The 27,253-nt window shown below is 38.2% G+C and overlaps 1 protein-coding gene across 1 annotated transcript in view; it reads right to left on the reverse strand.

Moving 5' to 3' along the window:
• Unc5d (unc-5 netrin receptor D) overlaps nt 1-27,253 on the reverse strand; it is a 278,883-nt gene that overhangs the window by 20,935 nt on the left and 230,695 nt on the right. The window contains exons 13-16 of the mRNA XM_071609300.1: nt 20,404-20,572; nt 18,490-18,717; nt 11,152-11,301; nt 3,545-3,709 (exon numbers count right to left, since the gene is read on the reverse strand). Coding sequence (XP_071465401.1) covers nt 3,545-3,709; nt 11,152-11,301; nt 18,490-18,717; nt 20,404-20,572 — 712 coding nt within the window. The remainder of the gene's footprint in view (nt 1-3,544; nt 3,710-11,151; nt 11,302-18,489; nt 18,718-20,403; nt 20,573-27,253) is intronic.

The raw sequence follows: 27,253 nt of genomic DNA on the forward strand, positions 1-27,253 counted from the left end.
ACTGAAATTTTTAAAAGTGTTAGTTCCATATTATTGATACTGATTTTAATTAATAAAATTCCAATTACTAGCTTACAAAAACCACATTAAATAAAGTCTTTTTTTTTTTTTGGTTTAATGTCCAAGAACTATGTACCTAAAAACTGACGTGATTCCTAACTCACTGATTGATGTGTCTATATCCTCTTTGCAGGTGATCACCATTTTTCAACACTTCCTCTATCTTCATTTTTAAATTTAGTTGTTATTGGTGCACTGCAATTATACATAATAGTGTATTCATGATGCCGTAGTAATATGCTTGCAACATTTACTACAAAGGTCAAATCCTGAGGCTGGGGTTGTAGTTCAGTGCTAGAGTACTTGCCTAGCATGTGTGAGGCACTGGGTTTGATTCTCAGCACCACATAAAAATACATAAAAGAAATAGAGGAATTGTGTCCATCCATAACAAAGAAAGAAAGAGGAAAGGAAGGAAGGAAGGAAGGAAGGAAGGAAGAAAAGAAAGTCAAAAGTCAACTCCTTCTAAGGGAAGAGGGCAGTATTTTATTTGTTAGATTCATTAACTGTATGATTTTCCTGGGAGTCAGACAGTCCCAGAGTTGAAGAACTTTGATCAATGAAGACATCCATTTACAGAACAGATCTACATGTAGGATATCTATTCTATTCTCAAAGATTTATTGAATGAATGGTTGTCCTAGTTCATCACACAAGTGGTTACCTCCCATATTTCTTCTTTTGAAGAAATCACTTCTCTGTTTTCATATTACTCCTTTGGCGACTGACTCAAAGACTAAATGGCTGGTGCTGGCCTGTTTATCACGAGTGCCTTTTCTTCCAAAATGAAGGCTTATGTTATGGGGAAGGTTCAGAGTGAAGGCAGGTAAATCAGAACACCTGGTTTGAAGTCCTGAAGTGATGTGGTATGTAGTTCAGGCTTTGATCCTGAAGACACAATGCTTAGCTCGGTACCCTGGCTCCCCATCTTATTAATCTTAATGACCTTGCACCAGAAGGTTGATCTCCTTGAGATTTTTTTATATAATTTCGAATTGTGATAGTAGTAATAATGCACAGAGTAATGATGGTTACATGATAAATGTGAAAGCAAATGAAACAGTACCTAAAATATAGTATCTTTCAAAAGTTATTAGTTTTCTCCTGACATAGAAAATGTTAACAAATTAGACTTGTCTAAGAAATGCAGTTCATTACAAAGAGATGGATATTCATGTATGAGGTCAAATTCCCACAGTAGCACTTCAAGCAATTAATGAAGTTATCCTCAGTAGGATCAAAAGGGCTAATAAAGCTTCTAAAATACAGTAGCCTACAAACCAGAGGACTACAGCTCAACAATGACTAACTAAATATTATTCTGCCACTTGCCTCCCATTATCAAGAGATACAGTGATGTTATCTTCTTTAAGGCATTTCAAAGTTGAATGTGAATTTGAGAAGCATTAGAAAAGGAATTGGAGAGTAAAGGATAGGACTGTGTTCATGAGATACTTTTCATTCCATGCACTACAAGAATTTACTTAATCAAGGAGCAACAGTATCAGAATGTAGCCATTTTATCATTTTGCTCTCAGATAAATATCTCATAATAGCAGATGTTGACCCCAATAACTGGGTGCCTTAAAAACAAAATCCTTTAAACCTGGAATTCTTTTGTTGATCTGTTAACAGACATTTAAGGTAATTTGGATCAGAGGCATCTTCATGTTCTACATTTTCATGACTGCTTCTGAATTTGATGCTTGGGTTTTCCATGATTGCTTGTATTTTCTTTTTGTTTTTATTTTTAAAAATTCCTACAATTTTTATTTTACTTAGAAATGTATTGTGTTAAGTATGACAAGACTGTTCAAGAAAAGAGGCTCTAAAAATATCTTACACAGGTTTCTGAATCTACCTGCCCTGTCCAAATTCCTTTAGCACAAAATGCTAATTGGTAATAATAAATGCAAATACTGCACAAACATGTCAGATAAGACAGCTATCAATTTTAAGGCACAAGCCTCTGGAATGCCATCCACTCTTCAGAAAAACTATTTGAGGAATTAGCAATATGCCTTTTGCATAAACAATGAACTGAAATGGGAATGAAAATAAGTGATAATGTTGTGGAGCTACTATTTTTTTAACAAAAAAATCTTAAAATTGAGTTGTTTGTATATGAGTGTTTTAAACCTTCTATCAGGCCTAAGTTAATTAATAAAATATATTAATTATATATATGATAAATATATATGTACATGTATAGTCAGTCTATAAGTGAAAAATCAAATATGTTTTCTTACATAAGCCAGATAACTGATAAACAGAGAACTATACCTCTATTTTACTTTCTCCCTCCATCCCTAAATAAGCATTCAGGATTGCTCTTATCTACTTTGTAAAAGCTCAAGTCCAAAGCTGGGAAGTTATTCAGTGATTTACATCAAATCCAGAACCATGGCAGAGATCAGAAGCCTTCTACAAATATTCCAAAGGAATTTACCTTTGACTTAAATTTTAACTCTACCCTTCAACAGTGAAATTACCCAGACAGGGTCTTCTATCTCTTTGTACTCCCATTTTCTTACCTTGTAGAATGAGACTAATTCCTACTTGGTCCATCCTATACTGCTGTCTCTTGACTTAGGTATCCATAGGAATAAGGTCCCAGGACTCTCAGAGACACCAAAGTCTGAGGGTACTCAAGGCCTTCCTAAAATTATGTTGTGTTTGCATATACTCTTCATATATCCTCCTGTATACTTTAAATCATCTCTAGATTACTTGCAATACCTAAAACAATGTAAATGCTATGTCAATAGCTGTTACACTGTATTGCTTAGGGAATACTGACAGGGAAAAAGAGTCTGTACATGTTCAATACAAATGCAATATTTTCCTCAAAATATTCAGTCTGTGGTTGGTTGGATCTGGGAACGCAGACCTCATGGATATGGGGGCATACAGAAATGTGTTATGCTACTGATGAATGTAGGTTTAGTGGAAATGTGGATATAGGGAACCCTGAGCCTGGAGGACGTAAGACACTGTTAAAGGAAACAAAGATACCAGGCCCCAAAGATGAAATACATATGAGGCAAATAACATCTGGAAAATAAGCCAGAGACAGTTGAAAAATAGCCCAGGGTGACGGTGTCCTTCCTTATTATATGTGTCTCAACTGGACGATCTGCATTCAGCCTGTAATTCATCTCAGCTGGTATCACAAGCCTGCTATGACCTATGACACTGCTTGTGGTTTTGTGCATTAAAAAGCCCTGTTCTACTTCTTCCCCAAAGGTCCCTCCACAGAACTTCTGCCCTCTGATGAGTTGTACTTCCCTGCCCAGATGGAAGCTCTGCTCAATCCTCATCCTGAGAAAGTTTATTTTTCCTTATTGCTAATGAGGTTGTAAAAGAGTCTGTGCTTTTTTGAAGCTCTTTCAGAACCTGAGTAGCATGGCTGTGATAGGTATAGTGTATGATTCTTTCTGTGTCTTAGAAAGGGAGGCAAAGGACCTGTGGCTCAAGGACTCACCTCTAGGATGGATGTCTGCACTTGGAGTATCTGTTCATGGCCTTTGAGCTGCCGGATGCAGATTTTGCAGGACAGCTGGGTGGTGGTGGGCGTGTAGCGCTCCAGGGAGAAGGCACAGTGCAGGGGCTGTCGGTTACTGCACCACACGCGGGAGAATGGGACTTCCTATAGGGGAGATGGAGGAGAGAAAGGGGGTATGGTGTGTGGAGCACAGCTAAGATGCACAGAGAACAGGAGAGATTTAATAGCAATAATTATGATGACGATGACAATGATCACAGCGGAGATAATTGCCTAAGCGACTTCGGTAGAATTGTTGTAGAAATAATGTTCCAGCATATGCCAAGCAGCACAAAAGTAATTAATGTCAATTTCAACTGATAACATTTGAATTCCAAAACCACACTGCAAGAGCTTAGATTTCACTTGGTGACACAGACAATTAGAAAGAATACCATCTAAAGTTAATCAACATTTTTTTTTTTTACACTAAAAACTATTTCCCATTAGAAGCTCCTTTAGTCCATCTTTCTACCTAAGTCTGGGGTAGAATGCTGTTGCCTCATTTAAATGAAAATTATGCTGAGGAACTGACTGACCAGAACTTGTCCTCCATACCAGAAATTCATGCAGAATGCACAACACTACCAATATATTCAGCGTAAAAATGAATACCTACTGCAAAATTGTACACACTTAAACACATCCCAGAGAGACACAAACACACTGGGTCACCCTAGAGTGGTCTGGTTTGCCAGCTCCTTGTTTGTTAATTCATGTATTCCACAATTATGTATAAGGTTCCTGCTAGTGGGCAGATACTATGCTAGTTAAGCAATAAGCAAAAACAACAAATTAGGTTTGGTCCCCACTCTCAAGGGACTTGTAGACATTTGAGAGGTAACAGTAATTTTTACTAAATCAGGAGGGAGATTATTTCTTTTTCCTAATATAGCCAGTACATGCCACCACATGCTAAGGCATGTTACTTTACAATATGTCCGCCATGTTTTTTTTCCTGTACTGAAAACTCTCTCCTTCCTGCACCAAATATGATGGAGAACCATGAATGCCCATGGCAATGACCATGTACGCCTAGTCTTTGGTAATCTTCATTCTCACTTTTTTTCTGTTTCTCATCTCATTAATTTGCTCATTTGTTGCTAAAAATATTTTCTGCACGACTAAAACTGAAAGGTGGCAAAAGATGTATCAAGTCTGAAGTGTGACTGGTGATGAAGCTGGCATGTGTTATAAGACCAAAGGCCATGATTAAAATTCAGTCTATCCACTTTCAGGAACTATGAGTTATCTCGTTACTTCTGAGTTCTAAGGTGTACACTTGTTTTATATCAACTTGCTTCCTAATTTTCTCCACAAAATGTCTCACAAGTCCTGGTTTTGGATATATCCAGAGGGAACCGGCAAGGAGAGATGGATTTTTGATTACTGTATTTAATGACACAATATTTAATAATGCACTAAGAGCCATCTGCAGGAAACAGGAGATAACAAAAAATCTAACCTCCACTGTTGCCACACATCTCAGCAATGAATGTAAGAATTTTGTGGGTTTTGTTTCATTTGTTCCTAACACTTAACCAAAGGGAAGGTAGTGAATTTCGTCTTAAAAAGTGAAGTCAAGAACTCAGAGAAGGACTACAGGTGTGCTATTTTATTTTATTTTTGTACCAGGGATTGAGAACAGGGGCATTTGTGTTCACTGAGCCACATTCCCAGTCCTTTTTCATTTTGAGACATGGTCTCACTAAGTTGCTTAGGGCCTCACTAAAAATTGCTAAGGCTGGCTTTGAACTTGCTATCCTCTGGCCTCAGGCTCCCAAACCACAAGGACTATAGACATGTGCCACTGTGCCTGGCAGGTGTGACATCTTATAGCATGTCCTTGACTTTATTCCCGTGTGAGACATGGGCTGGAGCTATGCAACCCTATTCTTACCATTTTTCAATTCTCTACCCAGCAGGGGATGGAAGTCTAAAAACTACATTTTATATATCCCCTTACTCTCAAGGACTTCACATTCTCCTGAGGCCCTCATACTGGATGTAGAAGGAAGATGGGGCACAAAAGCCTTCACCGCTCCCCTGACCTCAGCAGGCAGGGCTAAGGGCACCAGCAGGCAGCGTGCTGAGGCTTGCAGGGGCATGTGGACATTGCCTCCAGAATCATCTGGTTTAGTGCTCTTGTTTCCTCAAATTCTCCAACTTGTTGGTTTATTAATATCACTAGTGACTTTCTCTATCCTCAACTCCTTGGGCTCTTCAATGTTTGTTTTGCTTTAAGCATTTAAATCCCTTGATTAAATGTCTTAGTTGAAATATCTTGAATGCTTTCTAATTTCTTGACCAAAATTATTTTCTAATGAAGCTCCAGTGGATCTGAAGTTCTCTTAGAAGTGGGCAATACTGAAAAACACCCTACTGTGGGTTTACTTGGGGGAAATGCTGGGGAGCCTCTGAGCTAAGGGTCACTGAGGAAGCTTTCCGCTGCACCAGACCTTGCTTGCAGCACTGGCAAGATGGCACAGGTCCATTTGATGGCACCTCTTGCCCATATTCTCTCAATATAGAAAGTTTTATTTCTGATCTCTTCTCTTTCCCTGCTGGCAGTAGACAGGGCAACAGAGGGCACTTCTGGTCAGTGGGGCTTCCTGGTAATTTTTAGAGAAAGTCATTTTCCCTAAGACACTAAAAAATGACATTTCCCCTGGACCCACTATATAAGTACAAGTGATATCATTTCTCCTTGCCATCTAACCTGACTCTTTCCCTGCTTCTCCTCCTGAGTCTCTTTCCACTTTGTAACCCATGGCTAATCATGGCCAACTCCTACTTCACATCTCAGCCTCCTGTCTTCTCACTCCACCGAAATCCCATCTGCTCAGGGATGCCCAAGTGCCATCCTCTGAGGAGGGCTCTAATAACTACATCTCTGATATTTATCTCATTATCATCAATTCCTGGCATTAAAGGATAAGCACTCAAAATAATTTTATTTGGCCTTTACTTCTCTGGCAACTTTACCTTTTGAAAATTAATCATCACCATCTCTCTCCCACAGCCACTCTTCAGTTTTTCCTTTCTTCATTACACCTCATTAATAGCTAACTGCAGTAACCTACTCACCATTCTTCAGAAAGGGCTTGGTTGGCATTTTACAGGGGACAGCACTGTGGATGCTCTCTTACCTTTAATCATGGGTAGGAGACAATGATGAGACCACATCACCTAAGAACTCTGCTTTCATGCCATCATTTCTTTGTCTGGGGGGATTCCAATGGCCTCTGGATGCCTGATGTGTTAACCCTCATCTCCAGCCTGACCTCCTAGGGCCGCCTCATCTTTTGCCCTGTGTTTCCTCTCTCCATTCTCATTGTGGTTAGTTCTCAAATGGACTCTCTTCTCCAAACCAATAAATTCTTTTAGTTTTTTTTTTTTTTTTTTTTTTTGATATGGGGATTGAACCCAGGGGCCCTTAGCCACTGAGACACATTTCCAGCCCTTTTAAAATTTTATTTAGAAACAGGGTCTTGCTAAATTGCTTCTGGCCTCACTAAGTTGCTGCGGCTGGCTTAGAACTTGCAATTTTCCTGTCTCAGACTCAAAGCCCCTGGGGTTAGAGGTGTGCACCACAGCACCTGGCACCAATAAATTCTTGTAGAGTTACTTTGCATCATCCCTTTCAATGAAAGTAACTATAACACAGAGATCAGAGGTGATCAGGTGCTCTTACCTAACTGGGGACATTTTTATTTTCTAAAATTGAAAATTTAAATAATTAAATAATTATAGTATAACATAAGCCCTTGGACTTGAGGGCTAGAGAGAGATAAGCTCAAGGTCCAGCCCTTAAGCAAAGTTGCATTTTCTATAGTGGGTTTGAATCCTTGGTAATGCTTACTTTTCTTAAAAAGAAAAAGGTACTGGCCACTTACTTAAAGTATCTTCTCTGGTATTATTTGCTAAATTTCCTATATTTTCTCCTAAAAACACTGGAAGAAAGATAGGAGTACAATGTCCACTGTGGAAATAATATTTTCTTGCAGAAAAAACAGGAAAATCTGTACACACACACACACACACACACACACCCCTCTCTTTATTCTTTCCATGCCACTGTACACAATCAAAACATTTTTAAAATCTGATTTTAAGACAGTATTGAAGTAATATTTTTTTATTGTTGACTTGAGCAGCAGCTGTCAATAGTGCTCAACAAAACATTTAAAAATAATAGAGTTAGAAGCACTGTATTAGTGTATTTTCATGGCAATCATCTTCACTTTATTTATTTATTTTTAAAAGGCACCCAAGATACAAAAACAAAACCGCTAACATGTTCACTGAGCTGAGAGAAATTATATGTAATATAATATGGAGGACAAAGTATAGCAAAGTTATGGGTGTTTAAAGAATTCTGGAAATGTTTTCATTTTGATTCCTATTATAATTAGGTTCCCAGCAGATGGGGAGAATGTAAATCATATCCTAGCAGGAGACAGACACTGAGTTCTCCAAGATTCATAGCATGCTGAAAAGACAGCTGCTTTTATCCTAGGATATGATAACCAGACTTGATGTTTTGTTGGACTTAAAAAATAAATAAATAAATAATTGATTGCAAACTGTTTATTACAGCTTCCTCACCACATAGTCAGCAAGGAATAAAGCAAGCCATGATTAAGTAGCTCTCAGGTCCCTGTCAACTATTGAGAGCATAGATGTTTACCTCCTAGCAGAGGGTACTGATTCTGTGGGGGTAAGGAAAGGGGTAGGTGGGCAATAGCATATCTCTCATTGTGGCAGAGTCCCAAAGTCTGAGGGGAATATGGGGGCTAATAAATTATTTGGGGGGACTAGCACCGTGGGCCTGTTTTTCTCTGATTAAAGGTCAGTATGTACTACTGCCCAGGTCTCTGAAGAACTCACGGGGGCCTTCCTTTCCCTTTACCCACAATATCCGGCTTCATAAGCAAGAGGTTGTGGCACGAAATTCCATAATTTGTATCCTCCAGAACCTAAGCCAACAAGATTTTCATTTACATTACCTTTTGACAGATAGACCCTCATAACATAGCTCGAAACACAGTCTGAACCTACATTATTCTAAAAATCATTTGTCAGCCAGTTTGCTGGTTTCTAATAGACAAACCTGCTCTGCATTGGGTGTTTCCCAGGTCTGTGCTTTCCCAGAAAAAACCAGGAAAGTATCTTGGAAGAGAGGGGTTTGGATATCAATTGCTGTATGTCAATTCCTAGATTCATGATTCAAAGTTAGAGAAATGGAAAGAAGACCAGAATGGTACCAGAGTTTTTCTATGCATTCAGTTGGATGAATGGCAGGAATATTTACCTGTTGATGGACAGACCTATAAATAAATGTCAGAAAAAGTGTGATTTTCTATCATCATAGTCTCTCTCTGGGATCCCGAGAACACAGTTCTGAATTTGCAATTTGCAAGTTCAAATATATAATCAAAATTGCAAGTTCAGATATATAATGATAGTTCCTGACCACTATGTCCTAATGAAAATCCACTCTGTTATCCATGCCAGTTTTGTCAGCATGCATGATGTTCTACAAGAGGCTCCAGCAGCTGAACACAAGCCCTGCTCCCAAAGTGCTGACATCTATGCCCGGGGCAAACATAGTTTGACCATTAAGCCAAGTGCAATATACATGCCCATAAGCTGAGGGATTTCAGTGATGACATGCAAGGAAATCAGTGGGTTAGGTGCTGATGAGAAAGGAGGGCCAGAGCAGAAAGCCATTTGGGGTAAGAAAAATGAAGTGAAAATGAAACCTCAGAGGTAGTTCTCCTGATGCAGAGAAAATCAAATTGTTTCTCAGCCTTCCAAGATTCTTTCAAATTATGCTCAATTACAAAAAGCAAATATTTGTACATGTTCACAGCCTCCATGCAAGCAAACCCATCCCAGCAGCAAAGCCTGCTGTGTTTCCTGGAGAACCAATGCCCCTTGGCTTTGTCTGGACTCTGCTACATCCTCTGAGGTCAGAAGCCACCTCATTCCCTAAGTCTCTTCTGCCTGGGGCTCTCTTTTGGTGTTCCTTGTGCTGGAATTATTGTTTAAGAGCTGCTGCAAGGTAATGGTTCTTTCATCTGATTTTTTATCTTCAAGCATTAAACTTAATAGTTACTTTGGACTGAGTCACTCGTATTAGATCCAGTGAAATGAGGCCCTCATAACCTATAAAGATTAATATGGAGGAATCTGCATGACTGTGAGGACTTGTCTTAACAATACTCTGAAGTTCAATTTAGACTAGAAACCTTGAACACTGCTTACTGGAAATCGAAGACACCCCAGTCTGACATGTCATAAAGAAGACAATTATCCATAGAAAACCTGTCTATGTAGGAAATCTGCTGAATGTGCCAACTCCCCTGTGATCCCCCTAAATTGTTTACAGCCATGAGAGATGTTGATTTTACTTTGGATACAATAAATCTGTACGGGGAGGGAGCAGTTCCCAAGGAATGGGAAGCTCAAGAAGTTAATAGAAAAACACAGCTTTGTCGTATCTGAAATTTCTAAATTTCAGAAGTCAGACGGGTTGGAGGTTGGTTCAACTTTTTTCTAACCAGTGTAGTGCAGTTCTCTGGGTGAGTTGGCTTGACTCATTCTCCTAAGCTGTATGCATGTATCATGTTTTAAACAATGAATATTGCAAGGGTGGAAAAGTTCAAACAAACCCCCACAGAGGTCTACACATCATGTGAAGCCACCAGAAGCTTTTCCAGGTCTGGAAAGGTCCTGTCCCTTGAAGCACAGATGGCTCTGGTTTAAACTGTGATGAACTAGGCAGCTGTTTCCATTGGCAATACTATCCCTGGGAACTTTCTTAGATTACTGTGGCAGGATCATGAGTTGTTAAGAGATGCTTTCATGCTAAGCCTGGGATTCAATCTCCCTACAAATGATTCAGGGAGACTGAGTCATCCCATGATGTTAAAAGAAAATAAAACAACCCACTATTAAGAGACATGGGCACTGATATATAAATTAAAAGGACTCTATAGAGGTATTATCCTGCCTTTGGTTTTCCACTTGGAATTTGTTATTATCTTAAACCAATTCACTGGACAGTGAGCACCTGTCTGCAACAGCATCTCTTGTTCTCAGGTGCCACAGCTCTGTTACTCATCATGATCATCCTGAAAATGCCTGCCACTGACATGTACTTTATTCATTGCTAAATATGATTAAAGCAAGGTTTGATTATGATTGATTTTCATAAAAACAAGCCAACACAAAACCTCGCTTTTAAGTTGTTAAATTGCCACCTCTGACCTAATACTGGGCACAATTCAAACAGGAGAGGAGAAATGTCACATTACCTGACAAGTATGTACCTCTTTTCCCACCTGTTAGAAACTTGTGAATTTATGACAATGTGTTTCATTCCTTGTGTGTAGCACAAACTGCTACATCTCTGTGACAGTCATGAGATGAAATCTATACTTTAAAGGAGGAGGAACAGTAAGAAGACCATCACCAGGGTTTGAGACACCCTTGCTAGTTACAGCAAAGCTGTTTCTGTGAGCAGCCCATTTGGTCGATACCTGGCATGCAGTGAATGGTTTAATTCTCCAGAGGAATGGAGGGATGTCAAGGACAGAGATCTGAAGACTGAAGGTATTCCCTTTGAAGTGCAGCAACTTTGGTTCTTCCAGTAGCTGTCCACCTTGATGCCTTTCATCTGAAACCACTTCCTATAGGAAAGGAAAAAGGAAAGAGAAACGACAATGAAGCATCTGACTTTTTATGCACTTTCTTCTATGGGAGTGGTTGCTCACTATCATGTGTCTCCCAGGGTTGAACACACAGTGTCATCAACACTTCTTTTATATCTCCACGCCCAACCAAGTTCAAGGTAAAGGACTAAAAGCTATGGAGCACAAAGGATTTGGTCAGCGATAGACAATTATTCTTTGTCACCTGTGATGCACAGGCTTTTAAACACCCTGTGCTTTTGGTTAAAATGGAAAGACAACCCCTGGGCCCCAAGCAAATTGGAATCCTGTTGTGTCTCCAGGACTGTATGAATTTCACTTTGATATGACCGTAAACAAGATGTATTTGCACTTATGCTGCGATATTATCATATGTCTCAATAAACGTAGACATAGCCCTCTCTGCTCTGGTTCAATTATTCTCCATTCACATAGGTATTATCTGGTATTTATTTATTTATGGCTCAAAATAAATGTTCCAGGGTGCACATTTATTTGTGGTAACATTCGTAAAAGTTACTATACCGAAAGGCCAGGAAAAAAATAAGTTATTTATCAAGTTACTGTTAGTTCAGAAAAAGGAAATTAAGTTTCTGAGGTAAATACTTTCACTGAGAAATCTTTATAATTATACCGAATATAAACACAACCCACATATATTCTATTGAGCAAACATTTAATTGGCTCTGAATTTGTTTTGGTTAGAATTGTATTGGAGAGGTGACCGGACAAATGAAATCATAAGACAAATATGTATTCTGGAAAATATTAAAACCACCATGGAGGTAACGCTTTCAATGTACCTGGAGATAAGCAATTTCCCTAAAAACAATTTTTTTAAAATCACCATTAATTAACTTACAATTTCCTTACAGAGCTAGGAGAAATATAAAAATGGAAATCCTTTATTCCCTGTAAATCTTCCCAGATTCTACAGAAGGTTGTAAAAGCAAGGCAAATAAATTTATATATATAGTGAAATGTACAGTTCAATAATTAATGAATAAAAACAGATTTAGAGGGTATCTATCTCTTGTCTATATACATTATGGCATTAGTAAAATCATTTTTAATTTTTATTTTTCATAGGTACACAAACGGTTACTAGGTTGCTAGTGTATTTTTTCAGGATGAAATGATTGAGTTCCAATGTCATTTTCTCTAGCTCCATGGTTTTGCTAGAGGAAAGATTGTATCTTTGGACCCTGAGGCCCGCACTGAATTCTCTCTGATGACGACACTCTTCTCTATCTACACTGTCTAATATGGAAACCACCAGTCACTGTGGCTATTAAAGCACTTAAAATGTGGCTAGGGTGGCTATGGCACTAAATTTTTAATTTTAATTCCTTTAAATATGGACATGTGGTTAGCAATTACAATACTGGACAGATAATTTGTAACATTGTGGATTGCAGATTTGGGCACAGAAACATGGCGGCCAAAGACTAACAGGGGCTGTAAAGAGTGGAGGGAAAGAGGTAGGATAAGGCAGAGATGGAATTAATTCTAAACGTCTACTTGGATGAGATATTAGGTCTTTTACGGATATGGGTCACTGATTCCTTCTCTTGAGATTTAATAAGTGTCCAATAGAGTTATGCTTGGGCTGGGCACTGGCTGTACAGAAAAGAAATAATCTCTACCACCAAGGAGTCATAGTCTGGTGAGGCTGGAGCAGTCGGCCTATGATTATAGCACAGTATCTAAGCATGAAAACACATGTACACCCTGAAGGTTAAGACAGACAGAGGGTGCCTCACCCAGATGAGAGGAGAAGACAAAAAGGGGAGAGAGGTGGTGACAATAACAGAGCAAGGGATATCGGAGCCGGAATAGGAATTGGCAGCTTGTAATGGAGGGAGCAGGCCCTGCAGACAGTGAGCACAGTGTGTACATAGGCTCTGTAGGTAGACTGAACTGAGACAGAAGGTTAGGGTGACAAAGTGTGTGGCTGGAGATGATGAAAATGTAGGGCAGGGGTCAAATCGTGAATTTTTGTTGTCATCCTTAGGACTTTGTGCTCTATTTTAGAGTCCTGTTGCTGGGATTTCAAGGTACATAAGAATACTCAAAAGACTAATCTTACAAGTGAGAGGTGGATGTTTTCTTTAGGCCTCCTTTGCCTACCTGAGTTTATTACTCACCAAGCAAAATAATTAGAATAATAATATATTAACCTTCTTCTTCTTTTTTTTTTTTTTTGAGATTCTGGTGCAAGGTTAGAAACAGATATAAATAAGCTGCATGCTTTTTAAAACCATTATTAAAGCCACAGTATGAGAACAAGGTTGCCCTTTCTGAAGTGCATTTGAACGATGCTCTCTGAAGTATATCCATTTTCTTTCCTTCTAACTCACCTAAACGAAATCATCAGGAGATTTAGGAAGTAGTTCAAGATCATGTGTTACTTAGTGTAGGGCTGGGTTAATTTAATATTTAGAAACTACACAGGATTACCATATTAGAAAGGAACTTAATGAAGACTTAGATCACTAAGTACTTATTTATAGATGAAAAAGTGGGAGCCTCCCCAAGAAAGCTACTTTCCTAAAGTAACATGGTTAATGACAGAGCAAGAACTGTAACTGAGTGACTTGATCACAGTCTAGTCTTCTACTATGCTTCTATTTTCTTAAAGAGCCATGGAAAAGTCAGATTGCTATTACTTCTATCCCATAAATAATTTTTCATTGGTATAAGATATAATGTGTAAAATGACATGTCAGTCATATTTGCCATAGAGTTATATATACTATCTGAACAGTCCTTGAAATGCAGAGTAAATACTATTAGGAATTTGAAAAATAGAAGATCCACTTAATAAATATCACAGAGGAAAAGAGAACCTTTTTAAAAAGTTCTGCATTAGGGTCCCTAGTTTAAACATAACATAATTTATTTTTGTTATTTTAGATTACAGTAGTTTAATTTGCACATATTGAACCAACTATATATAATTAACAGCATTTTGTAATCTTGCATAAAATATTAAGCAATTACAGTAATTCTGTAACAAAATAATAGTTAAAGCAAAAAAGCACAATAATGAACTAATCACTACGTATATATTTGTAAAAGCACAATTGGCTTCAGAGTTAAAGCAATAACCTTCTTAGTATAAACTTTAAAAGAATATATTGTTTCAGGCTCAGTGGCCCATGCCTATAATCCCAGTGACTCAACTGAAACAGGAAGATCACAAGTTCAATCAACTTAGCAAGACCCTCAGCAATTTATCAAGACCCAGTCTCAAAATAAAGAATAAAAAGGGCTGGGGATGTAGCTAAGTGGTAATGCACCTCTGGGTTCAATCTCAAGTTTCAATAAATTAAAAAAACAAAACAAAAAATAGATTGTCCTTAACAGCAATTTTTCTGTCATGCCTTTAGTTTATGTGCTACTACTGGAAGGCTGGACCCAGGCTTCTATATTTCTAAATGGTTCCCTGATGACTCCGATGCCTGGCTTGGGACTCAGTGATACAAATAACTCTACTGAATTAGCTCTGAATTACTCATGTGGATGTATCTCTCACATCAAGACTGAGGCCTGATAGTCACATGATTTTTCCTATCTGCCTCGCATGTACCGAGAGCCTTCCTGTTAAATCTCTGGATCTATTGTTTAATTGATATTGGAGTTAATGAGACTAGAAAACAGGGTCAGGCTGGTGTCTTGTACAAAAGGTTCTGGATAGTGGTTCTTCTAGGCCTTCTGCTTCTTCATTTTGCATTGGGGGTTGCAAGCCATCCAGCTCTTGAAGCTGTGGCCAGGAGAAACCTGTGCTTTGTGCCTCACTGAGCTCTGTGCATTGATTTAATGAGACAGGCAGCAATATTCAGGTGTGCTTCAGGGATACTAAAACAGGCAGGCTGAATTTACATATTTATGAGACAAAACTGTTTGAACTTAAACACACACAGCACACACACTCAAGCACACACATGCACACATAAATTGTGTTGCTGTGGTGTTTTCCTTTAAATGCTTTACGTGAACAATATTTCCCAAGGTTGCATTATTGATAAACACAGAACTACATCTGGAGGAAATCCTTTGAAATTAGATTCTAAATCCACATTAATGCCAAGTAAGTAATGAGTACCGAGAGGTACTAAATAGGAGTGCTGGGAGCGATGGAGGGAAAAAAAAAATGCTAGTTGTTTTTCCCTTTCTTTTTCTAAGATTAGATAGGGCAAATGCTTAATTCCTTGCTTTCCCTACGTCAAGGTTTGTTTGAGCTGCATGTGTACGTCAGGGTGTAATAAAACATAACAACAACAACAACAAAAAAAACAGTTCTTAGAATGCTACTGCTTCAGAAATATATCACGAATCCGCAACCTCTGATTTGAATTTGTCAAAGGAGTCAATGTCAGACCCACAAACACAACATGGCTGCTCTATCACAGAATTAAAAACAGGAGGACAAGAGGTCCTTGGGCCTTCCTCTTCTTACGGTTCTCTGCCTTTGGCAGGTGGCATTTTTGTTTTTTAGTAGCATTATCTGAGTTGATTTAATTTTCCACAGAGACGGTTTTAGATGTCTTTATCTAAACACATCTCCAAAAACTTGAACCGACATTAATTATGTCCCAGCCAGGTAGATGAGGTATTTTGTTTTTGTCATTCAAAGACCCTGCTACTATAATTCAGACAGGCTATTCCAGAACAAATGAGCAGCAAGCAGCATATCTCTGCAGGAGGTACAGGGGAAGGAGCACAAACTGAAAACAGAGAACATTTCTATTTAGCCACCAAATTTTCTAATGAAATATTTCCTGGGTCTGTTGTATTGCCTTTCCCCTAGCCACTTCTGAGAGGACAGAGAGGTCTGGGAGTTTTTCTTCTTTAAGGTCTCCAGAGAAAGGGTAAGCATTTAAGTTTTGTATAAAACATAATTCCCTAGTGAGATATAAATGAAATAAAAGATATACTCATGCCCTTCCTTCCTTGGTTAAGAGAAAAGCTCTAGTTGGGTACACATACCACAGATGTCACAATCATGCTTGTGTTTTTTCCTAATTATGGTAAAAATTTCATTGTAGTGATAGTTGAAGCAAGTTCCAAGATGGGCAATTTCTGCAGACATTGTCCATGAAAAGCTGCATACTAATTTTGGTAAAGAAGGGTTCTATGGGGTTATAGAAAATGTGCCAACACTGTATACCATATTTTCAACTCTTACCACTCAAGTTGGGGGAGACAATATTAACTGTAAAGTCTTTTGGAGGTTAAAAAGTGAATAGTTGCTGAGGCCTACTTAAAGCGGAAATGTTTTAATAGGTTAGTAACCATATAATTTCACCCCCTAATATACACCACATATAAAGTCATAAACATATGACATGGATAATTTTAGATATTATGGAATATTAAGATATTAAGGAATATTAAGGAATCTATGCTGAAGGCTCTGATTAATTCACATAGATAAAAGTCCAGTGGAGTGAAGATATTTGGCTTCAACCAGAGGGAGAATAACATTTTCCTTGGCACTAATAAAAAAGGTAAATTACCAACAGGAATGGCAATGGTGGTTTGGAAAGGTTTGTTCTGAGTTTTTTTTCATGACTTCTTCTGTAGTACATATTGGTCTGTGAACAGTTGCGTTGTTGTAGAATCTGCTAGTGTCAATAGGAATGAAAACAGATCAAGATCATCGGAAAGTCACTGAGGATATCCCCTTTAAGCAAATGTCTATCTTGCTGGTATATACCTTGTCAGTGACATCTTCGCTCAACAGACAGTCCAAGCTGGTGACAGGAGGACAGCCAAGGCAGTTGTGTGAACAGCTCCTCACGGTCACATCAGTCAGCAGTGGCTTATCTATGTAAGTCAGGAGATTGGAAGTCCTCCATGATCTTCCATGGCTTCTCCAATTTACTAAGCATTTGAGATCTCTTTGAGTTACCCACATCCAACTAGAGCCATTGGTACACTGTACCCAAAAATTCGGTGGAAGTAGTGACCCTGAGGTGAACCTTTTTATTTAGATGTTTATTCTTTATTTTTGCTTCTTTGAAGGCCTATTGTATACTTCCTCTTGAAAAGAGTAACTCTCTTTTTGTTGAGTGGGGGAAGCAGACAAAGAGTATATACAAAGTGACACAATGACAAGATGAGGTATGATATACTGAGATGTCCCATCTTTGAAAGAAGCACCTTTTGTGAGCAGCCAAAGATGAAGTACTCCCTTCTTAATGGCCTGTGCTGCCTACAAGATGGTCAGGGAAGGTTTGGAAATGCAGGCTGACACTGTCACCTTTACTGGTGTGTGTACAGGGTTCAGGTTGCTGTATCTATTCTATTGGTAAACATGAGTTTTCCAACTCAGTGTCTTAAAATCTAGTTACTGAGGAAGTACTCTGCATAACGGACTTAATGATGCAGCACTGGAATAGCAGGGATATGGAATGAGGTGTGTCAGGAGAGCTAGGCTATTTATGTATCAGCAAAACTTACAGGCAATTCTGCATTATCCTTGATGCTATTAATAAGCTTGCCCTCTTCATAAGTGACTAATTTAAGATGAATCTTACATGATTAAAAGTATCCAAAATGGAAAGGAACCTTGAACCATCTCTGCCCTAGTAGCCCTGATAATTAATAAGACTATGTGTCCAGGATATAATATGACTGTCTGGTGAGAGGTATGATTTATAATTGTTGTTCCTTAACCACATAACCTTTAGTTGATCCCAGCCATTTTCTCACTGCCCTCTGCTCAATGAATGTACTATGTCTCATGCCACCTCACTTTCTCATATGCTGTCCCTTTGTCTTTCGCTCCTAAATATCATTCATCCATGAAGGTTTGCAAAAGGTTCTCAAAAACTCTTCTCCAACTCTTCTTCACATTTGCATCTCTGTTTTCTGAATTATAACTACACTTCTAATGTATTTTATCATTTGGCACGCAATGTTGTCTACCTGTGTTAATTCAACCCTGCTCTCTTCTTCAGTGCCAGGGAAATCATCCCCTCTTGCATTCTTAGACACATAGTAACTTGGCTCTTCCATCAAGATGGGTGTGCCAGTAAATACCAGTGATGCAGGTTCATTTTCCAAACCATCAACAACAAAATCCTCTGTCAATACTGACCTTCAGGAAAGCTTATATGTTTATGACATCAACAGATCAATTATAGAAAAAATACTGACCTGAAATGCACAAGGGGTATTGTCCACACAATAAACTCTTAAGTTGTAATCCAGGGAGTTACAGGACATGCAGCCAAAGACCGCCACCTTGAGCTGCTTCACGGCACAATCTGTGATCGGCTCTCCTGTGAGGGCGTAGGTCCCAAAGCTATCAAGGAGCACATGGCATGCAAAGGGGTCTAAAAGGCAGTAACAGGATGTGGATTCATCCTCCACGGACATTACTTCCTGTTGGGGGAAAGATGTGATATGTTCTTTCAGCTTGGAAATAAGACAGGATTTTAAATGTCACAAGTCCATAAACAAATAAATTACAAAAAAATTTTTTTTCATAATATTTTTATTGTCTTAATTATCTTGATGTTAAGCATTTCTCTTCTATTAAAATAACTGTTTACATCAAGAACTCATGAAATAGTTACGTTTATCATGTTGTAATTCTACTTTAATAGGTTATAATAACAAAAATCACTCTGAAAGTCCCATTTCTGGTTAATTGTTCAATCTCGGGTTTAGTAGAATGTTGAACATTAACCTCGATAAGCAAACTTATTTATTTATCTTAAAAAGATTTATTTCTGAAAACCGCTTTAAATATCCTTAAGGCAATGTTTATTTTCTCTCAAACATTTTATCCTCTTTCATTCCACCAAAATCATTCACGAGGGACCATTAAATAAATGATTTGGATAAGATGTACTAGAATACTTCATCCTCTCTGATAAGAACTTAGGTATGTGTGACTAGTGTAGTAGAGCATAAATATAACACCATCTGGATGTAAGAGATTGTAAGGAAGTACTGAGAGGAAAAACTAAATGGTGAAAATACAGGCAAAGCAAAACATAAAGGGAAGAAGGAGACCCAAACATGTCCCCTCTATGAATTGCAGGCCCCAGGAAATTCGCCTTGTACTACTAGGGCTGAATAAACAGCAGAATGCATTCTGAAACAAAGAAAATAGACTAGTTTCAAGACATAGTTGGGCAGAGTAAATGTAATCTATTGCAACAACTGGGAATTTTCTTCTCCTAAAGAAACACCATTTTCCTTTTACTTTCTTTGCCTGAAGCAGCTCCCGGGAGGCAAGATCCCAGGGCTAGCTGATACAGGTCATTGTGCTCCAACAAGATAATTCACCTGCTTTCATGCAAACTGACTTCAGATGGACATAAAGGAGTCCCTATCAGACAGATAAATCAGAGCTTTCACTTAAAATAGTAATTCAACAGTAATCTTTCTTTGCTGTGACTGTCTCCCTAGTTGTTAGCCTCCTATTTTGGATCCTCATTCTCTCTTCTTGTCTCTCTGTTGGTTCTCTATGTGTACTTTATCCCTTTACATGTACTCACATACACAGGGAAAGAGACACTGATAATAATCCTCTATGCATTCATTAATTCACCAAACACATATTAAGCATCTACTTTGTTCCTGGATACTTAAATCTAGTTATGTTAAAATCCCCAGGATAAAAAAAAAAAAAAGAGCAACTGATACAATAGTTTCTTTTATGAGCACAGATTGCCTGCCCTGAGGTTCCTCCTTAACTGCACAGAGTAATGTCAATTTAGACAGGGACATGGCCTGGGAAGAAGGAATGGGGGCCAATGTATAGGTACATAAGTGTACCTGTCTGTGTAGGTAATTACAATTGAATTCTAAAACAAAACAAAATGCTCTGGATTATCTTTTCTCCTTTTTTTTTATTTTTGCAGAAAAATTAAAAAAAAAAACCCAAGAATTAGCCAATACCTGAGGCTTCTATGAAACTCATGCCACAACCCCTTGGCAACAAGAAAATGCTTGAAAATTGTACAACTGACTCATTGTGGTAAGAGACTTTAGAGTGAAATCTATCCCATCTATAGAGCTAAAATCCCATTTTTTGCAAAAGGATGGATAGCGTCTCACCTCCCATTTGCCCTGCTGTGTTCTCTTCTTCAAATGGATGTTCCAGTGCTCCGAACTGACGTCCGCACAGTGTGGAATGGTAAGCGCAAAGGGGGTGGTGACTATTATATCTGGAGGACCACAGGTGACTTCAGGACTCAGGAGCACCTCAGACCCATCTGACTGCAGGCTTCATAGTTGGGAAAAGGACAAAAGAGAGAAGCATGTTAAGAATGAGAGCTTTCTTCCTTTTTGAGAGAGTATCTTGCTAAATCCCTTAGACTGGCCTTGAACTTGCACTCTTTTTGCCTCAGCCTCCTGAGTAGCTGAGTAGCTACCAAACCTGGCCAGAAGCAAGAATTTTCAATGAGAATTTAGTTCCAAACTGGGGTACTATACATGCCAAGCAAATCCCTCTCCAGATCTCACTCTGGATAGCACCTCATTTACTAAGTTGTCTCACCCAAGAATAAGTGTGAGTTGTACCATTAGGGCACACAGGCTGACTTTAAGCCTAGGTTCCAAATCTAGGTTTTGATCAACTAATTGAGAAAATGACCAATGCTTCTTCGAGAATATAGGGTGGAGCTGGTGAACTCAATGATTTGGCTGGTGAGTCAAACATTAGCTGCTGAATCCTTACTCTTGTTGATAACATTATCAATAACAAACTATAGATGTGACTGGTGATCTTTTCCCAACAACACACTCAGCAATGCTTTTTAATGCAAGTAAATAAGAAAACAAATTATTATGGAACCAAACAGTATTTCAAACATACACAGATTGAGTATGTTTATTCTGGTTTTGAAAACATTTATTTTCTGCCAATGCACACATACATAGGTTATATAGTGATAGCACAGGAGACAGTAATAAACGTGCATAATCAAACACATAATTCTATATTTTCAACACTTTCCTATTTCAGATTTAAATTTTAAATAATTCCACCCAAACCTGGTACTCTGATTTTTCGGTACTGTGAATTATTTACAATGAAATGCAGTCCTGAAACAGATAAAAGAAAGTGAAATTTAACTAAAGGAATAATAGTACCTCATCGAATGCCTCCCTTTTTATTTTCTTGTTTGTTTTTTTTTTCTTTTTTGTCCATTTTTTGCAGAGCTGGGGATGGAACCCAGGGTCTCATTCAGGCCAGGAAACTGCTCTACCACTGAGCTACCCCAGCCCTTGGCTTTTATTTTCAGTCTCTGCCTATAAACACTAAAAAGAGGTAGTTTATAGGACAGCAAGAGTGAAAACTCAGATGTCTACTTAATTTTCATCTAACCGCACATGTGTTCTTAAACAAGCTGTTTGATCTTTTTTGTTTTTGTTTGCAGGATTTTCTCTTGTAGGAAATATAATTATATTGAATATAGTCAATAAAAATAATTTAGGGTTCACAGATGAGCAATACTATCGGAGACCTAGGATTGATATTATTATCAAAGCTTTCACCCTTGCCATCTAGAAAGGGCATTTAAATATGTCATCTCTGATAAAAAAGAACAATCTCTAGGGTAACATAAAGATGAAATTTAGCTCTAAATGATAATACCTGTTTTGAGATCTTGTATAAACAAACAGTTTTCTATGAGTGCATCTAACATGTTATTAATTTCTGAATTGCTTTTGTTGACATCTCTTGTTCTCTCTCAAGTCAGTCATGGTCACACTTGAGCTCACTATGTATAATTTGATGCTGCAATAAAGCCAGGGCATTTAACTGAGCAGGAGCATCTTATATCTGCTGTATCCAAGACAGACGTGAGCATTATTACATGGCCCCCTCCCACCCCCAAGAACCAGTGGAGATGCCATCAAAAAGTTTAATCTTCCATAAAGTCCAAAGATGACCTTTCTTCCTCTATAAAGTGAACCATAAGCTAAGCTGGAAACATGTTTGAATTTGCCTTTAAGCAGGGAGGGGATTGGAAAGCAGGGTATTAGCATAGCCAATCCTCTCTGAAAAGCTTAAAACAATATACTCAAGGTTTGAAAAAAAATTGTAAAATTCAGATGTGCTCTGTAACCAGCACAAAGTGGCAGCCTGTGTGTGGACACTTGCCAGTGGCCATTAGAGAGGGTTAAGCGCTTTCCGTGTAATTGCTGCTTGCATTCAGCATGGACAGGAATAGCAGAGATACTTACGAATGACCGATGACAAGCTCTCCTAAAAGAACTATTTAATTGCTTTTAGAGAATCATCCCCCTTGTTGAGCATATTGTTCAAACATATGGGAATTTGGGGAATTATTTAATGCCAAATGAACTGAAATCAGTTAATTAGATGAACCCTCACACTCAATGAATAGCAAGACTCCTTGCAGTAATAGGCAGCATTAGGAGTCGGAGGCCCTGTGTGTTGAATATTGGGAGGAGCGTGAAGTAGAAGTTTTGCATTAAGCAGGCACTGGACATTTCCATAAGTGCAAAGTAAGTAAATCAGGATTTATATTTAATCCTTCTATCCCCAAAATAGTGTCTGTGCTGTAGGCTTCTCTCTGGTGAAGGAACAAAATTTAATCTCTCCCCCTTTTTTCCCATGATTAATAATAATTTGCCCTTTTCTGCCACCCTCTATCTGTGGCAATCAGGGAGATTTACAAATATTAATTAAAGCCCTTCACACACCTGTGGAGGCAGGTGTTAGCAGCATAAGGTCACAGAGAAATCAATCAAAGGGAGGGTAGGAATAGAGCCCTAAATTTCTGACTCACAGGCTCCCCTCTGTGACCAGATTGTACTTTTCTTCTCTTTTACTATTAGGAGATGTTCTGGTCAAATTGTTGGCCCCTGTGCTATCCCAAGGAAAGAAGTGGGGAGGGGATTAGATGAAGTGTGGTCACAGATGGAGGACATTTGAGAACAGAGGGCTGGAAGTTGAGAAGGCTTTAATCGGGTGCGGACAAAAATGAAGTTTTGCAAGGAAAGCATATATGGCATTTTAGGTTTTCTTTCTTTTTTGATACTAGAGATTGAACTCAGAGGTGCTTAAGCACTGAGCCACATTCCCAGTCCTTTTTAAAATTTTTGAGAAAAGGTCTTGATAAATTGCTTAGGGCCTCACTAAATTGGTGAGGCTAGTCTCAAACTTGTGTTACTCCTGCCTCAGCCTCTCAAGTTGCTGGGATTACACACGTGCACCACCACAACTGGCTAAATTTTCTCATGTTATATAATATGGGACAAAGCAGTATCCTTGTTCCTGATGGGAGAAAAAAAAAGGTGACATGTTTTCCTAAAATAGTTGTGAGCTAATAGATACTATGAATCAATAACAACAGTGATATTAAGACCATAACATTAACACCTATATAGATCACATACCCTAGACTGGTCTACAGGTTGAAAAGCCTTGCTGCATGTGACTTTGTTAACTTTTTCTTTGTTATTTGTATCAATTCTTATGACAGGGATATATGCATATACCCATAGTTTGAATCCTACGTGTGCATAGAAAAAGATAATTTCAGAGTCAGGTCACTTCTATAGGAAATCTGTTCTCTGCGGTGGCTAATTAATTCAATAAATTCTCATTATATCAATATATATTTGAATAAAAACTCAAGACCTTTGTAATGTGCATTATAGGCAGTTAAGGTAGATGGCAATGATACTGCTCTGCCTGCTTTTTCCTTGCCTCCCAGAGTCTGTCTTCAACTAAGCCATTCTGCTAAAAATGCCAGTGTGTTCTTGCCTCAAGAAATGGCCTCTGTTCCCCCTGCTCCAGAGTGCAGGTGCTGCCTGGAACACTTTGACATCCACATGATGAGGGGCCCTGTGTCCTTTAGGTCTTTGTGCAAATGACACTTACTAATGAGTTTTCCTGCCTATGCCCTAGTAATTTCAGCAAACTTGCTTTTTGCTTTTCTTTTCTCCACAACATTTACTTCTTAAATCTATACCATTTGCTTACTATTCTTTAAATATTTATTTTTTTAGTTGTAGTTGTACACAATACCTTTATTTTGTTTATTTATTTTTATGTGGTGCTGAGGATCGAACCCAGGGCCTCGCACGTGCTAGGCGAGCGCTCTACCACTGAGCCACAACCTCAGCCCCTGCTTATTATTTTTTGACTTCCATAAACTAGAATTTAAACTCCATGAGGCTGGGATTTTTAGTTTAATTCAATTTAAGTTTTAGCAGTACTGGGGATTAAACCCAGGTATGCTTTATCACTGAACTACACCTCCAGCAACCCCTCATTTAAATTTTTTTTTCAAATTTATTTTGAAACAGGGACTCACTAAATTTCCCAGTCTGTACTTGAACTTATGATGCTCTTGCTTTAGACTCTAGAGTAGCTGGGATTACAGGTGTGTATTAATATGCCTGGTTAATTTTTTAAAAAAATGTTTATCAGTGTATCCTTAATGCCTGATAGACAGTGGTTGTAAACACTCAAAATATTTTTGACAGAACATAGGAGCCAGTTTGAAGTAGTTTCCAGTGATCAAATCTGAAACACCTTGAGTAAAAAAGTAAATAATAATAAAGAAGTATTACAACCCATTGAGTAATATAAGAATCCACAAAATACACTGAAGAAAATAAATGAATGTGAAAACTCTTAATTCAATAGAAAACCAACTAATGAATGTAGAGAACCATCATTTAGCAATCAACCACATTAATACTCAATTCAATCATAAATCATAAATGTACATTAACCTATTGGGAGCAAGTTTGAAGAGTAGAAAGAAGTACGTGCTTGGTCTCAAAGCAACCCATCATAGAGTGCTTGCTAATTACAAAAAGTAAAATATTATTTCACAATGGAGAATTTTTGTACACAATACTTAATGCAAATTATCAAAATTTATGCTGTCAAGAACAGGATGAATGGGCAGAATACAGCTCCCAATGGGATGCCGCATCCCTCCTGTGACATTCCCGCCCAAAGAGCACAACCAGTGTCTCATCATAAGGAAATACACAAGCTCAGATGGAGCCAGTTCTATAATATAATTGATGTGTACGCTGAAAAACCATCAATGTCATAAAGTACAAAGGCAGACTCAGGAACTATTGCAGATTACAGGGGACTAAAGACACATGACAACTGAATCTAACTAATGGACTTGGATTTTCATTTTCTATAAAATACATGACTTGGACACCTGGTGTGTGGATACTTTATCAATACTATTTAATGTTCAATGTTAATTGTCTGATTTCTATAACAATGCTGTAGTTATATAATTTCTTATTTTGGAGATTATATAAGGGCATCTTGTTCATGATGGTTGAAAAAGAAACTGTGTGTGTGTGCACACACATGTGCATGCACCATGTATAAAGAGAGAGAAGAGAGAAAAAAATATAGAAAATATGATAAAATGTAAACATTCATGAACGTAAATGTAAGAGGAAGGAATTCTTTAGACAGTTCTTGCAACAATGAAATAAGTTTAAAATTATATCACAATAAAATAATTTTTTGAATGAATGAAGATTATTTTTCCAGAATTCTTACAATGAAATTGGCAAGGTCACTGACTACTGTATTAAAATATGTACTGGAGGGAGATGGAGGTAACGCAGCTGTTCCTGGTGATGGTCCAAACCACACCATGTAGTAACTAATACTCCTGCACCCATCTGTGCACCAATGCCAATGAAAGGGGCTGCTGATGTTGAAGAAGGTATGGGTATTACAACTGTTAACTATGGCAGGTCGGAGGTATATCTCCCTACATTTTGCTTCTGCACTCAATATTTCTTGACCTGATGTTAAACTAGTAAAATGTCATTTTCTTCAAGGAGAAAAAAAAGAACCCACAAAAAAACAGTTCCTACTTCCGAATTTTGAGATGAGGAATTCATTGTTGCTATTGTCTGCCATGCTGCACTTGGCAATTACCATTCCCTGCCTTCCTCCTATGGTCTATATTATAGATTAATGTAGGTTTGATCACCTTTAGCCAGAGTATCATTCAGGAATCCAGGCAGGAGAGTAATGATAGTTTGACTCTGTCAGGCCCTGGGTCGATACATAATTAAATCATATTTTAATGGAAAGACATAAAAAGGCAGAGAGATAGAAGCTGTAGTCTTAAGAGTTCAAAAAGCAAGGTAGCTCCAGCCTCCTACAGTTTTCTACTAAGAAGACATAGTTCTAAACAATTCTTTTCTTTTTCTCTCCATTAAAATCTCAGATTTTGACTTAGGGTGCTAAGACTGCTATGTATAAAAATCAAGGGTTTAGGGTTTCTTTTGTTTTCTTGGAGTCAGATACCTTTTCTACTCATCTGTTCTGACCAGGGATTTCTGATCAGCTTCAAGAAAATGATATCATAGGACCTCAGGAATAGCTTGAGCCCTTGAAATGCAGCCTTTTCTCATCAGCCCAGCTTAACACCATGACTACATATCCTGAGGACTTTAATTCTGGTAACTTCTATGCATTATTCAAGAAAAGAGACATCTGGAAAGGGAGAATAGGAGGTGAGGAGCCGAACAGAGGATAAGGAGTGGAGTAAAATCTTTCCTTTATCATAACAGACTGCTTGCTTTTCATCTTTAAGTGGTTCTAAAACTGGAATATGATTCAGAATTCCTTGGGGGCTTACCTAATATTCTATTTCTGGACTCTACCCAAGAAGATATGGATTCAGTAGTTTTACAACAGGGGCATGGAACCCATACTTCTTTACTTGCATTCCCTACATGCAAAGAGGTCCTGTCACTAACATTTAAGCATTGTGTGACTCTTGAGGAAATGTGGAAAGCAATAGCTCATGCAGTGAGGGCCTGGTGTTTTGACAAGCAAAGGTAGGCTTTCAAAATGGAATCTGGATGCTGGTCAAGTTGAAAGGCTCATTATTGAAGCCTGGTCTGATGTTACTGTGACAGAAAA

The sequence above is a fragment of the Marmota flaviventris genome, chromosome 3 (genome assembly GCF_047511675.1).
Source record: "Marmota flaviventris isolate mMarFla1 chromosome 3, mMarFla1.hap1, whole genome shotgun sequence".
Lineage (NCBI taxonomy): Eukaryota > Metazoa > Chordata > Mammalia > Rodentia > Sciuridae > Marmota > Marmota flaviventris.